Genomic DNA, 16,354 nt, shown 5'->3' with positions numbered 1-16,354 from the left:
TTCCATCTCAAAAAAAACAAACAAACAAAAACAAATATATTTCTTTGCAAGTAAATCCTCTTCCTGCCAGAGGCTTCTGTATGGAGAACAGCACTTCAGTATCTTAGATTACTTCCAGATATTTCTATTTGTTGATATGTTCCATGTCTCCTGTTTTCTTAAGCATAATCTATTTTTTTTTTAAATCACTTAAGACTAAAACCCGGGGGGATTAGCAAGCATTTAAAGACATTTAGCATGCTTCATAGTTTATACCAGCAGAGTTAGACAAAATGGATGGAGCAAAGAGGAAGAATAGAAGGAAGGAGAAAAAGTTAAATTTTGAAAAAAGAAAGCAAAAATAGGGACCAGTTGAAGCACTGGTTAAAACCTGGGGTCTATAATTCTTCTGTAATGACCTAGAGTAATGCATTCTTAATTTCTTAATTTTGATGAGATTATAAAACCTCAGAAAAATGAGGCCCTTTCAGGAAGCTTGGATTATCTTCTGGAGAGGATTTTAACATCCAAGAAGAAAGAAATTGACTTGTGCATTACGGATGCTCACTGTGGCATGCCATCAGCATTGAAATTATATCACATTCTGTGATTAGATAAGTGGTAGTGGGCTTACTGAAGCTCAGAACCCCAAGATTTGAATGATTTTGCTTAGCTGTGTGTTTGTGTCAAGGACAACAGCAAATCTTCTTCTAGCACTATTTTAGTCAATGGCAAGCCCACATACATAATCTTGTATTACCCCTGTATTAGTCCGTTCTCACACTGGTATAAGGAAATGCTTGCGACTAGGTAATTTCTAAGGGAAAGAGGCTTAATTGACTGAGGTTAGCATGGCTGGAGAGGCCTCAGGAAAGTTGCAGTCATGGCAGAAGGTGAAGGGGAAGCAAGGCACCTTCTTCACAAGGCAGCAGGAGGGAGAAGTGCCGAGTGAAGTGGGGAAGAGCCCCTTATAAAACCATCAGATCTTGTGAGAACTCACTCACTATCACAACAGCATGGAGGAAACTGCCGCTATGATTCAATTAAGTTCATCTGGTCTCTCCCCTTTGACACGTGGGGGTCGTGGGGATTATGGGGATTACAATTCAAGATGAGAGTTGGGTGGGGACACAAAGTCTAACCATATCAACCCCTAAAAAGAGGGTTGGTGTTTTTCAGGATTGATGAAAGGTTATTATATTAAAACTCAGAGCCTTCGTGCCCTATGAGAAGTTTTTATATAGTACACACAGAGAGAAGGTAACACATCCAGAGAAGTTGACTGACACTTTAGTAAACCCACAGGAATGTTTATAATTTTGTTTTTTACAACCAAGTGAAAATATTTATCCTACTGATGTTTTATCTCATGTTCTTCCTTAGTATGATTCTCCTCTTTATTTTTAACTGAAGAGTGAAAACAATTTCTCCTGGAATTGGAACTCTACAACCTTGACATACATACCTGTTGAAGGGTTTTCACATTGAACCAGACAACACTTTACTCTTTCACTTTGTCCCAGGTAGAAAGTAACAGTGAATTTTGGAATTCACAAGGGGAAATGGAAAAGCAAGCATGCCTGAGACTTAATTAAGCTTCCATCTAGTAAAAAGGACCTATCCTTTGAACTCCCAAATGGTATGAGAGTCCAATCTATCAAGCTGAATCAGGCTGGCCACATAATCTACCTGAAGTCTTGATTTCTAAACTACAGAAAACGGCAACTACTTCATTAAAATACTGTAAGAAATATTGAGTGAATACACTTAAACACGGAGTTCCTTAAAAGAAAAAAGTAAATCCATTCTTGTTCTAGGTCTTTGGTTCTCATCTAGGGGCAAATCTGTATCCCCAGGGGACATTTGTAATATCTGGAGATATCTTTGGTTGTCACAATTTTGAACGGTGGGTGTTACTGGCATCTGTTGGATAGAGGATAACCATTGTAGGGCTAACCACCCTACAATGCATAAAATAATCCCCCACAATGAAGAATATTTGGCCCAAAATGTCAGTAGCACCAAGGTTGAGAGATCCTGTTCTAGGTTTAAGCTTTATCATTATTCTTTTTTTTTTTTTTTTGGATTATGAAATTAATGGATTTTTTTTGTTTGTTTTTTGCTGTTACTTTTTTTGTTTTTCTTTAACAAATTTAAGTCTCCTGAAGATTCTTTAGAGTAGAAATGCAATTTTCGGGAACTTGTCTAATGAAAATGGATGTGAACACATTACCACATCATGATGTTTGCCCAAGCAAATGCATTAGAATCGTAGGTGATCCATTATTTCTTCTCTGCCTAGTTGAGTACAGATTTAGTTTTCTGTACATGCCCCAGATGTCTGGGTGGCAGTTTAAATGAGCTGCTTGCCTTCCTTCCTAAACCAAATTCAGAACCTTTTAACTGACAACCACATCTTAAAATGTCCTTCTAGTAGTAGCTGATGGCTTCAAAACAGCCTGCAGGTAAGGTTTCTGCATGATCTTTTCAGCAAGCCAAGTTATTCTGTTTCAGCTCACCAAGTTATTCTGTTTCAGCTCTTTGAGAATGCCACAGCACCTCCAAGAGAGCCCATTCACTATTTGTCAGTGAATCGTGTGCGTCCCAGGAGGTTATCCATTCCTTGATAAATTCTTTCCAACTTGCAGTGCTGGGTGAAGAACATGTCCTCCCCTTGTAGTTCAGATGTTTTTGTGGACTTCTGTCTGCTTTATTGTGGTATTAGTGGCACCTGGTCTCTTCCCTCAGCACAATCACTGCTTCTGGATACTTACCAGAGAGTGAGAAGCCATGGTAATACTGTACATGGGTGTACAGACACAATGAAATGCTGAAACAGCACAGCCAAGAGCACAAGGGACTGTTTCTTCAGTTGCTGCTCTGATACAAATGCACTTGTACGTGAAGTACATTTATATGTGCATATTTATCTCTGTGTACATTAGGCAGCCAGACATATTTACAGTTTATCTATGCACATATATTTTTTAAATCATCTGTGTCAATTGCCGTATGTATCTTTTAAATGACACATTCCATGCCTTCATGGTTCCATGGATGCCATGTCATTGGATATCATGTAGCCTTTTGGGGGTTTCTCCCATTTCTAAGTTTGTGTACTAATTTCTAAAAAAACATTGGTCAAACTTATAGTCCTTATGTTTGGGCTAGATTTACCACAGTGGAACCGGTGGAATCTGGGTGGTGCCAGGATGGACCTTAAGGTTGACCCTCTGGATGATGAGACATCATCTAGAGATGATGGGAGAGAAGTAAAACACCTGAGCTTGAAACTGAACACTCTGGGGTGTTGGGTGGGGGAGTCTGATGACATATAACAAATTATAATTTGGGTTCTTGGAGCTGATTCTTCTTGGTTCTGTTGACATCTAAATACAAGCATGTATTGTAATATATTACAAAATGGCTTTTATTATTTAGGTTGTATCTGTGATTACAAAAAATATTTGAGAGGGATAGTACTAGTATATAGAGATATTATATATCTACACATGAGCATGTGATCTGTGCCACACATTGTTTCATTCATATGTTCAGGAAGACAGTTTCAAAGATAGTCCCATATTAATGGAAGGAAGTTACAGACCAAAGACTTTGTCCCACTGACTGGGTATAAGCCACACCTGGTCAGATCTTACACCTGTTTTGCTAAGGCCCTACCTTTCCAATTCCTTTCAGATAAGCTAAACAGAGAAATGTGGGCCAGATGAGACAGGACAAGTCGCAGAGCTATGGAGATGGCATAGTCCTTTGGTTGATGATTGAGTCCTCCTCTAACCCCCAAAGAAAGCATTTATTTTTTCCTGGGAAAGAAGGAATGAGAAGGGAGTTAGGTGGAGGATTGTTTTATTTAGTAAAATAGCTAGTTTTTTTTGCATGTGAATGAACATCCCACAGGACAAACAAAATTTGAGTTTTTTTTTTTTTTTAATGTGGAGTTGTACCCAGGTTTGTAAATCGTCAGCTTTCTCTAAATGGCTCTTGCCTTTAAAGTATGAAGACACCATGAATAGCATAGATAGATAGCATAAATAAATAGTGCATTGTGTCAGAGTTTAGAGTTTGTCATTTGTTAAGTGGTCCTTCTATGGGGAAAGAAAGTCCTCTGTTCTGCTTAGCTGCACCTCTTCATGTGGGGCAGGAAAGCTCTCAGAGCTCAAATCCCTACCTGAGGAGAAAAGAAAAGTGTCAGAGCTGAGGCATGAATCATTGTTGGGCGATTCCACACTGATGATGGCTGTCTCAGAATATGAGGGCAAGAGCACAATTTGAGCAATATAGGGTTGGAAATAATAGAGTGCAACTGACCTGGGTCCCTAAGGTCTCTCCTTTTCCAGGCTAACGTCATGTTTTAACCAAACCTTGCACGTTGAGCTTTCTTTCCTAATGCGCTGAGCTGCACGATGACTTCAGAATAATATTAAGCTTTTGCAAGCCCTTATGCTTAGGTTGAATGTGGGCTAGGTTCACCACAGTGGAACCAGTGGAACCTGGGTGGTGCCAGGATGGACCTTAGGCTAACTCACTGGATGATGCCTCCATCTCTGGGAGGTGAAAGCAGATGGCTAATGGCCCTTCTTGAGGCCCTCTTATTACTGTTATTATTATTATTATTATTATTAGCAACAACAACATTTCATATTTTATGCATGCTTGAGAATTCCTGGCCCGTTATTTTGTTTTCTCCATAGTTGCAGGTGGCAGAGAAGGGTAGATCACTCCCACATATTCTTACAGTCCTCAAGGTTCCCTGGGCTGTTGCCACCTTGCAAGAAATTTCACCTTCATTTTAGAAATTAGGAATGTCAATAGACCCATACATGGTCCTAGTATGTGACAGTGCCTTCATGCATTCCCTCCCGGGTGCTGCTCCTCACAGGGGAGGGGATGGTTTAGCAATGGCATATTTAGAATCCAGTTGAACAGTTTATGTGCTCTATCATGGTGGCAGAAATACCACTGACCAGCCCATAGCCTCCATCTTGTGGTCCCCTGGCCAACACTAGAATTTTAGAGGCATAGAAGAGAGATCCTAGGACTAGAGACTACAATCCAAATAGACTAAGTTAGGAAGAATAAATGTTCCCTTTCTCAGCTTGAAGTTGCTAAGGGGAAGCAGTTCTATTGACAACTTGCAGTAAGGTATGGCTTCACATAACATAAACAATATGCACCCTTTATTGCTTGCTCTGTTCTTCATGCTACTAACCAGACTCTGTTGGTGTTATTTTTATTTTAGTTTTTATTTGGGGGGTTGCTTTGCATGTCATTCTTCCTCTTGGCTGTTAGTTGCGGGGTTTGAGCCTTTTCCTTTCTGTGATTCAGGTGCCTCACTCTTTCCTTTCCAGGTTCTTCCAGTTCTTTTAACATGTCAAACTCTGGAGATTTGTTCATGAGCGTGCAGTCACTCAATGGGGATTCTTACCAAGGGGCCCAGGTTGGAGCCAACGTGCAATCACAGGTAGGGACCCAGCCAATATGCCGCCAGGTGAATGCCTTAGAGTCCAAGAGCCCTCAGTCATATTGGACTTCCTGCTTCTGTCCAGAGAGAGAGAGAAAGATAGATCAGAACCAAAACCTTACCAACGACCAAACCAAAATCAAGACAACCATTGTCATGGGGAATCTCGTCCACACTTTGTGAATGCATTTGGCTCTGGCTTTTCAGTTGGACCAGGAAGGCAGGAAAAGAACAGTAAGCACAGGGCAAGGTGACCGAGACACATCAGGCAAGTGGAACCAGCATATTCTTTATTCAGCAAAGGGAAAAGGAGGAGGTGTCAGAATGTTATCTCAATTTCCAGGTCTCCCTCTCATGTGTTGGTTTCTCGTGCTCAACATTTACCATATAAAGAGGCAATTAACAAGCAAGCAAATATATTACTATCTGACGTTTTCATTTTAAGCTTTAAAAACACCCAGCCAGGTTGACTAAATTCATTTCTTAGTCATCCTTAAGGTCAAGGGACTTGAGTTTCTGGTGATGAGTAGACGTCCACATTGGGAAGCAAAATCAAGCCATGTGATATCAAATCTTAGTGCCCCATAGTAAGCAGATTTCCTTCATGATATTTCCAGAAGCCATCCTACCAGCTCAGCATGAAACGTGATGTGAGAGGGTCAAGTAGTATGCTGTGGGTCAGAATTATTAGGGAAGTTCTGAGCCATGTCGGTCTAGTTTCCCACCCTCCATGTGGAACAAGAAGCATTACAAGCCCAGAACAGACCAACTGGTCAGCGATTCACCCCTTTCTCGAGAAACATTGCCTGGAAACAAGTTTGAAATGATATGGTCAGGCTTTGGTCAAGTGACTAAACAACTGGCCATCACTTAAGTCCTCAAAAAATACAAGGTCTCAATCAAGTACTGCTCTCTCTGTGAGATGACTGCTCAAACCTCCTCTAAACAGAACCTTTGTTTTTGTAGGATACCCAGCAAAGGAACAGCTATATAGGATGATCTGTAGGGAAGAAAAATGGGGAGAAGAGAAAATTCCTTCATGCTTTCCCCTCCAGCTCCTCTAGCATCCTACTCCCTGCCATCTCACGCAGACTTGTTGAACTAGTTTCAATGTGGGGATCCCAGTTTTCTTTTACCATTTTACTGTCTTGCTTACCGAACTCAGAACTCATTATGGATTGGCATACAGAGGAGGCTAGCCTCCTCCTAATGGACTCTCCCAGGACAACTGTCTCCAAAATGATTGCATTAATATGGCATGCCCAAATGTTGGCCTGCCTGATGATGATCTGCCTCCCTTTTCCTGCACCTCTCTGACTAATTTTCTCTTTGTTATTGTTCATCTGTTTAGGTGGATACCCTTCGCCATGTTATCAGCCAGACAGGAGGATACAGTGATGGACTCGCAGCCAGTCAGATGTACAGTCCGCAGGGCATCAGTGTAAGAAAACAAGCCCCCCCACCCCCTGCTTTGTTTTTATTCTTTCACTACCAATTATTTCAAAGCCGTAGGGCCCAGAATGCCACTTAGTAGGACTTATCTTAGCTTTACGGTCACCTAGTTTCTTGTTTCTGTATCGGTCATGCCATCGGCAGCATTCTACCCACAAAAAAAGTGGTGATTGGGCAGGCTTCATGCAGGCAGCTGGCGTCTAGGGCTGTCAGACGCAATCAGTGTTTGCATGGCACCTGCGGCCACATGCGTTCAGCTAGGGGAGCTGCTAAACAGGTGACACCTAGTACAACAGTGGTAGGAAATGTGACCACAAGCTGGGGCCTGGGAACCTGGGAAGTGAAACTAGTAGCCAAAATCCATTGCATCCACGTCTGTGGTCTGAAAAAAAGAAATACTTTTTTTTTTCATTCTGTCTATGGACAATTAAAAAGAAAATTAACGCAGAAGCTGGGTATGTGGAAGGGATGGGGAGGGGTGCAGACCATCTTCTACTTGTTCTTGGGTGCGCTGGCGGCTCCTGACTAGCATGAAAATTCATAGCGACAAGCTATGTCGCACAGAGTGAAATCGATCAGACAGACACAAGGAGAACCGAGTGTAGATTTGGGACAGCAATCCAACTTGATTTCTCAGATCAATCGTCTGCTTTCTCAGCAGCGGTGACAGCAAGCTGGGACAAGAGGGCAGCCTGGAAAAGGAGGCCGTTTTTTAGATCAGGAATGATTCCTGGGCTTTTAGAGGTCACAGAAGGCTTGAGTAGAACTATTGGCCCTTAACTATTGAAGAAAGGTTTGGGTGGTGGGTGGTGATCGTTTTTTATTGTTTGTTTCTGTTGCTATGATTAAAGTAAATGAGGGATCAAAGGAAGAAGAGTTAGGCATGATTTATTAATGTAATCTATACTAATGGAGGTAATAATGTCTGCAGTGAAGGAGGTGATGGCCCCTTCAACTCTGCGTTGGTCAAGTCATACATGATTCTGTCTGGTTTGGGAGGATTAAGAGAATATCAGTTATTTCTCAGATCAGATGAGGAATGGTTGAACACATTAGGAATTCTTACCTCATAAAAGAGAAAATTTGGGGGGCGTATATAGTAGTGTAAGGCATGCTAACACTATTAGAGTCATCACGAATGATCTAAAGGGGTTAGGATAGGATAGGACTACTGAGTAGTGCATTCAGAGAAACAGGTTTCACTTCAACATCTGATGGACCTTTCTCACAGTAAGAGTCCTCTGAAGAAGGGATCGGCTTCCTTTAAGAGTTCCCCATCCTTGGAAAATTCAAACATGGCTTGGCTAGCTGCTTGGTAAGGATGTTGCAGAAGGAAGTCAGGCAGCAGATTTTGATTGTCTTGGTAACTTTTAAGACCACTTACCTTAGGGAGTCTTTGTTGTCTACCATTTTCAGGCAGAATCTTCTCTGGGTTTATACAATATTTATCAAGTGTTTTCTGGAATGGAAGGAGAGAAGTCAAAGTTAACCGTGTTGAACATACTCTGGACCATCATGTTATTTTCTAGGAAGGATTTTCAGGACAGGGAGATTCTTCCCGTCTTGTGCTTGTTCTAACTACATTAACTACTAGTACTGCATTGATGGCTGACTTACTGGGAAGACTTCTTGGGAAAGTACAAGAAGCCATTGTGGGAAAGTGTATTCTTCAAAAGAATTCCAAATGAATGAAGTTGTTTGGGTATTCGTCTGAGTGCAGGTTTACACACACATACATTTATGTATTTCCTGAATCTTTTGGGGATATAAGATAAGTTCTTCCAGAGAAAGCTTTGCTCTGTGCATAAGCAGAAGAGAAGAACATGAGGAAAGCACAAGAGTGTAGGAACAAGAATCAGGCCATACTCAAAAAGGGAACTGAAGGAAGTCCACGTGACTGAGCAGGAAATGGGGCTGACACTTCTGTTATTTGGCATCTTTCTTTCCTAATTGGGCAGCATAGAAGAGAGAGAGCAGCAGTCAGACTCTGGGGAGTGGGAAGGTCAACACTGACCCCTCTGACATCATCTGATGGGCTGGGAATAATTTCTGAAATAGTGTAACCAAACATGTGCAGACAATTATGTCTGATTACATAAGCCCACCACAAAAACTGGGCTTGAAAATGCCACTTGAAAGAGTCTCTCACTTTGCATTAATTTTTTTTTTCCGTGAACTGTGGTTATTTTATTTCTGGGTCTTTAATATGCAGGGTAAACGAATCAAAGGCTGATGGTGATATGTTCTTTTGATATCAGTTTTAAATTGTGCCACCTGCAGGAGGCTAAGCTTGTTATAGTGAGATGTATTTTTAGATGGTGGTATTCGATGCTGAGACGTGTGTGTATAGAGCAGGATGATGACTGCCAGCAGGAGAGAGAGAGGAGGGGAGACAAGAAGAGACAAGGACAGGAATGAAAGCTTTGAGCCAAGAAATAAAAATAAACAGTTCCTAACCCCAAAGCTGCAGTGGAATTCCCAGCTGGGCTCTGGATTGTGTTTGATTCAGTGGAGGACATTTTCTGGGCAGCCTTTATCTGCTCCCCTGGCTGGGCTTTCACGGCACCCGTATCTTATCCAAGCAGCATCTATTTTAAGCCCTGTAAAGTTCAGACCACTTGCCTTTAACTGACCACACAGCAATAGGATTGCAAGGTGCAGTGGTAAGAGTGTTGTAAAGGGAGTTGGGAACTGCTAGTCCTGGAGACTCATGTGCCCATGGGCAAATATTTAATCTCTCTTCTAGAAAATGGGGCCAGTAATTCCCACCCTTTATACCTCAAGGACTGGCTTAGGGAGCATGAGAAAATAAGTAAGGAAGGGCTTGGCAAAGCATAAATGTTTCCACATGGATGCGGTATGAAATTTTATAAGCGGTAACTTTCTCATTTGACCTTTTTTCTCCTCTGATGTGAGCAGTTTTCTCAGTAGGTAGTTCCTAGTGAGGATAGGTTAGGACACAGTTGTCACTTTTTTTTCTCTTCTGATGGAAAGGTGTGCTTTTGAGATGGATATAGTGTTATGCAAGGCCTAAAGACCCCCTTCCTTAGCCACGGTGAGAGCTAAATTATACCTCCTGAAGTACTTTGTGTTCTCGTATGACAACGGGCAATACTTACTAAGCTTAGAGTAGCTCTAAGAAATGGAGGGAGATAATTCCACCTCTCTGTCCATCAGACATACTTAAAGATCACTTAGCTATCACATCTTTCCTATCCATTCTCACCGCCACCATCCTATTTCTAGAAATAGTTCATTAACTAGACTATTGCCATAACTTCCTAATCAATGTTGCTGTCTTTAGTTCCTCCTCTCTCCCACACACCCTCTGAATTTTGTCATTCTTTGCTCAGATATCTATTGCCTACCCAAGCAAGCTCAAACCCTGAATACAACATTCAGGGTCTTTTACATCTGGGCCCAGCCTTCCTGTCCTTCTACCTCATCCTGCTATCATCAAAATAAGCTCGAGATGCCATTCAGTATGGCCAGCTCACCTTTACCTCATTACCCATTTTCCCCCTTACATTTACTCATGTATGCCATCTATACAAATGTCCTTTCATTCCTACATCCCCTCTCCATCCCACCCCACTATCCAAATCACACTTACTCTCAAGCCCAGCTTCTCCTTCGTGTCTTTCTTCTTAGTCCTTCTCCCCCCTTCTCCCTGCTTAATCACAGACACATATTTTCTTTGCACTATACATATGTGCGCAGAAATTACCTCTGTGTCTTTCACTTCTGCCTATGTGTATGGTCCTAAAATGCATGTACTAGTTGCTCAAAACATGTTCGTTGAATGAATAAATCAGGGAGGAGAAGAAATGATGATACTAGATTAAAAATGCATTTTAATGACCAATAGCCACATCTAGTGTATCAGCTGTAAAGTATCTGGTGAGAATTATTGTTTTAAATGCTTATCCACAAATATACTGGCTTTAAGATCCAAAAATATCCTTAAGTCTTTCTTTTTGGAAAAAGTTTTTCAAACTTTCTGGCTGATGCATATTCTCTGAGAATAAGATTCAAATCAACAGTAAGTATATGAATTTATATGATGATGATATTGCAGAGATAATTATCCTCAGCAGTAGAGTCATTCTTATTATGAATTTTATAAAATTTCTTTTACTCCTCCTATCCTTAAAGAGTCCCCGTGTTTCTATACTAAAAGAATCCCTGTTAAAAAAAAAAAAAAGTGTATATATACCTGTTTGTAGGACAGCCATGCATGTAGCAGCATAACATTGTTTGTGGGATAGCTGTGCGTGTAGCAACATATCATTGTTGTAATTGGATTCTCATTGTTGTAATTGCCCTGCCTACTAGATGTGGTACTGGAACCTCCAAGGACAACCTGGGGGAAGGTGGAAGCAACTTGAAATTGGGAAACTTAGGTCCTTCTTGTGACTTTTCTTTTAAGGAGTCACTTCACCTGTGTGTTTTTGCTTCATCTGTAGAGTTTATTAGATAAGCAAACTGAAAGCTCTCTTTCAGCTCAGCAGCTCTAGAATTCTACATTTGTGATCTTTGATTGTTACCGTTAGCTCGAGGGACACCAGACTAAACTGTAGATCATCCCTCCAGAAAACTCTTTCATTAGAGTTAGTAACTTCTATTCTTTCTAGCCAACCCCAGTGTTCAAATTATATCTTGAAACCCAAATGGGAAGGAAGAAGTGCTCTTGTTACACAAACTTTTCTCTTTGAATTCCTTGGATATTCGTGATAGCAGAAAGCATTATTCTTTAGGGTAAAACTTTTTTGTTTTTTTTTTTAAGGCAGAGTGTCGCTCTGTCACCCAGGCTGGAGTGCGGTGGTGTGATCTCGGCTCACTGCAACCTCTGCCTCCTGGGTTCAAGCGATTCTTGTGCCTCAGCCTCCTGAGTAGCTGGGATTACAGGTGTGCACCACCACGCCCAGCTAATTTTTGTGCTTTTAGTAGAGATAGGATTTCACCATGTTGGCCAGGCTGCTCTCAAACTCCTGACATCAAGTGATCGTCCTGCCTCAGCCTCTCAAAGTACTGGGATTATAGGTGTGAGCCACTGTACCCGGCCACTATGTTTAATTGTTTTAAAATGTGGGTTATGGGAATGAATTTACTCCAGCCAGTCTTTGATATAAATAGATACCCCTATGGATTTTTCTTATTCAAAAGGTTTGGTGAAAATGGAAATAAGTGTTAGCACTATCTCTACAAAAGTAACGTGCCATTAACATCAATTTATGGCAGAAAAAAAAATCTCATTAATCTTGCTTTGTAATCATCATAGTAACAGAAAAATAGAGATGAAGCTTTTATCATTGTAAGCTATAATATAGGTGTTTTTGTTTTTTCTTTTCTCCTATGTTAGGTAAGGGGGAGAAAGGAACATTTGCCAAGTAAATAAATAGAATATAAATCATTAGGACAAAAATAGCGTCCTATTTAAATGAACATATTTCAGACATTTGGCTACCACAGGGATACTTAGTAATACTGGCCACATGCCATAATTTTAATTTTTTCTTAACTATTTCTAAGAGACCTCTTTCCACTTAAAGTATATATTAGTAAGATGTTGCCACATGTGGAATTGTAAGGCTGGGAACTGAGGGTAATAATTAAAATTCATATGCAAATCTTTGAAAACTCATGTTGATTATACACAGTTTTAATTCTATTTTACCAAGCTGAATTTGAATTTCAAAGGGATGAAAACATACCCAGATGTGCCCCCCAGTTGGTTGTCTTTGGGTACCTTCTGGTGCTATGACCAGGAACTACTGAACAGCCCCCAGACTGAGGGGTAAAAGAACCAAGGAAAATCGAGAGGTCTGAATGTGGCAGACCAGACTCTTTAGTGTTTGAAGGCAACAGGGATAGAGTAGATTGACAGAAGCTAACAGCCTCACTCTCCTTCACGACAAAACCAATGAGAAACAGAGTAAGTCAGTGCCTTTGCTTCTAATACGGCCTTTAAACGTAGCACCATAACAAACCTGAGACCAGAAGAGCATTTTATTTCAGCCCACAATGATTGAAGAAACAAAAAATATCCCAGCATTGTGATTTCATGTGTAATCCAATGTTCTTCCCCAGCTGCCAAGTGAAAGCCCTTAAAAGTACAAATGAGGTCAAGTCATTCAATGGCTTATTCATGCATTCATTTATTCATTTGCTTATTCATTCATTCATTCATTCAATCAACATAAGCATCTTTTTTTACCTTGGGGAATGAAGCTACGTCATGGTACATCCAGATCAATTTGGAGAAACTCTGATGTCAGTCAGGGTACATTTTCCCTTTTAGTCTCATTCAGCACTTCGTCTGGGATTGAATTTCCTGTTCCTAGAAGATTAGACCAAGGGAACTGACCAACTCTGTAGCCGAAGAGGGGAATTTAGGACCAACCAGCAAAGTTTGAGAAAAGTACCAACCCCAACCAAATAGATATTACCACGGACTTAATAATATAATAATAAGCATTCTTTTATAGAAACTCCTTCTCTCTTTGTAGAATTGTCACAATGAGTTATGATCTCAAACCTAGTGATATGATCACACTAAACATTATCACATTTAGGCTGTGTGTGTGTGTGTGTGTGTGTACGTACACGTACATTCCACGTTTGCCTGCGTGACTATGAACAAGTCAGTTTCTCTTGATAGGACTCAGTTTTCTGAATTCTAAAGAGGACAGTTGAGCTGGATTTTGTCTAAGGCATCTTCCAATGTCAGTTCTATTTATAAACAATGACTGTTTTTCCATTCCCAAGAAAATGCAAGATTGTGCTTTGGGGAAGATTCTCCACTGTGAGATGACAGTGTATGCCATGTTCCTTTCACTGGAATTGGTATTTTATAGCATCCTGCCCAGCCTGGCCCACATTTGGTCTGTAGCCATGCTGTCCTCAGGCTGGGATCTGGTTAGTTGTTGCAGACTCAAGTCGGGCCTTCCTTCTGCTCTGTGAAGAAAAATCACAACCTCAAAGGGATAGTTTGTTTTTATGGTTGCTCCTGAAAGTGGCATGGTCCCTCTAGATGTCAGCAAATATTAAGTAATTAAATGAGCTGAGTTTAATTGTGGGAAACATGAGCATTGATTGAGCATTGGTTTCTGAAGATAGTCTTCTTCTTGCTGAATCTAGCCTCACCCCTTCTTGCCTTTTAGGAAAGAGTTCCATGTTCTTAGACAAGCTTGTTTTCAGATAAAATATTAGACTTCCTTTTTTTTTTAAGAGACGGAGTTTTGCTCTTGTCACCCAGGCTTTAGTGCAATGGCGCGATCTCGGCTCACCGCAACCTCCGCCTCCCGGGTTCAAGCGATTCCCCTGCCTCAGCCTCCCAAGTAGCTGGGATTACAGGCATGTGCCACCATGCCTGGCTAATTTTGTATTTTTGGTAGAGATGAGGTTTCTCCATGTTGGTCAGGCTGGTCTTGAACTCCTGACCTCAGGTGATCCACCCGCCTCGGCCTCCCAAAGTGCTGGGATTACAGGCATGAGCCACCACGCCCGGCAAAATATTAGACTTCTTTCTTAGAAAATCCCTTTGTTTTAAGGTAATTTTTAAAAATCCCAATCTCTGGCTACATTTGAGGAAATTTTTTTTCACGTCTCTAAATATGTTTCCATTTGATAATATTAGTAAATAAAAATGCCTTATTCCACGAATGTTTGTTGAGATCCTTCTAATGTCCAGTACCAGGAATACACACATCAATGGGACATGGTTCTTGTACTTCATAAAGTCATAGAAAGCAAAAAGAACTGAGAGTTATCTGGTTCAGTTATCTGATTTTCTGAAAGGGAAGAAATATACCAGCCAGTGTAGTCAATATTATTTTCAAAAATTTGGTGAATGGCCATTGTAAGGGGTATTTACACATATATATTCATATTCCTATCAACTATAAATATGTGAATTGCTTATAAGCATGACTGACATTTGCTATTCTTACATAGATTTTGTGAGTGACTAGCAAAAGCTGTACTTTGCTTCTAGAACCATGCTGTCCAAGATAACTTCTTGCACTGATGGAAATGTTCTATTTTAGCACTGTCCAATAAGTTAGCCTTTAGCAAAACATGGCTCTTGAGCACTTGAAATATGGCTAGCTCGTTATCCTCAGCAAACTAACACAGGAACAGAAAACCAAACACCACATGTTCTCGCTTATAGGTAGGAGCTGAACAATGAAAACACATGGGCACATGGGGAGAACAACACACACAGGGGCCTGTTGAGGGGAGGGAGAGCATCAAGAAGAATAGCTAATGAATGGGCTTAATACCTAGTTGATGGGTGAAGCAAACCACCATGGCACACATTTGCCTGTGTAGCAAACCTGTACATCCTGCACATGTACCCCAGAACTTTAAATAAAAGTTTGAAATTAAAAAAAAAAAAAAAAGAAGTGTTGGGCATGAGGTCCAAAAGAGAATGGGTATCAACTAAGTACTGTTAACATACAAGATATGACAATAAAGAATTAATACTGATTCGCTGCTAGATATAAAGATGCATACATTGTAAACAAGCATGTTTTTCAAAATAAACATCTCGAAACTCAAAAAAAAAAAGAAATATGGTGTTTGAAAAATAAAATAAATTGTTAATTTTATTTAATTTAAGGTAATTTAAATTTTTAGTAGCCACTTTTGGCCAGTGGCTACCATGCTGACTAGTGAAGTTCTAGATTCTCTGCTGGTTATCTGGTAACTGTAACTTGGTAAAGTAAGTTAAAAGAATAAATGTGATGGCGTGCAAAAGTAATATAAATAAAACTAGAAAATATAATTTAAAATTTTAGAATAGCTAGGAACTATGAAAAGCAAAGTAGGAAGAATTTACTAATCAACTACAAAGCATTAGAGGAATCAAATTGGCAGGAGAGTGATAAAATAGCATGTAAATTGCAAATTGAAGGTTAAAATGAAGCCACCAAAGTGGGGTGATGGTGTTAGAGGTGTCACCATGCTGTGAAAATAGAGTAGACTTCCTAACACAAAACATGGAAAAGCATGCTTTCCGCTTAAATCAACCTTTCCAAAAATAAATAGAGCTCTTTATTAAAAATTAACTACATATAAGAAGTTAACTCCGGTTGCATAATAATATGCTTCAAACTGTGAAATACTATGGAGGAAGATTTAAAATATGAATATAGAAATACTTACATTTGTTATGGGTTTTTTGAAATAATGTTTAAGTGGGTCAGCCACTAATTCATCCAACCTAATAATTCTTCAGGCCCAAGCAGGACATGTCTTTGAACTCATCTTGAACTCTTTCTTTAAGTCTAAACCCTGTGGGGCTTACATAAGATAGAGGCTTTGTTTCAAGTCTTCCAGGTGACCTAAGCCTTTGCTGGCAGCCTCCCTGTTTCTTCCTCCCTGCCCTGCTAGTCTATTCCAAGTGTGGTCTGCAGATCAACAGCATTACCTGGG

At 40.3% G+C, this 16,354-nt stretch overlaps 1 protein-coding gene across 6 annotated transcripts in view; it reads left to right on the top strand.

The window, feature by feature from the left end:
• PBX1 (PBX homeobox 1) overlaps positions 1-16,354 on the top strand; it is a 327,814-nt gene that overhangs the window by 255,986 nt on the left and 55,474 nt on the right. For 3 of the 6 annotated variants that reach the window (XM_025380095.1, XM_025380137.1, XM_025380104.1), the window contains 2 exons: positions 5,349-5,461; positions 6,813-6,902. In XM_025380095.1, the coding sequence (XP_025235880.1) occupies positions 5,349-5,461; positions 6,813-6,902 (203 nt within the window). The remainder of the gene's footprint in view (positions 1-5,348; positions 5,462-6,812; positions 6,903-16,354) is intronic. The other 3 variants (XM_025380128.1, XM_025380120.1, XM_025380113.1) reach the window with 2 other exon arrangements.

This window comes from Theropithecus gelada, chromosome 1, assembly GCF_003255815.1.
Source record: "Theropithecus gelada isolate Dixy chromosome 1, Tgel_1.0, whole genome shotgun sequence".
NCBI lineage: Eukaryota > Metazoa > Chordata > Mammalia > Primates > Cercopithecidae > Theropithecus > Theropithecus gelada.
Note: the sequence above shows the minus strand (reverse complement) of the source record. Positions and strands in the feature narration are given on the sequence as shown.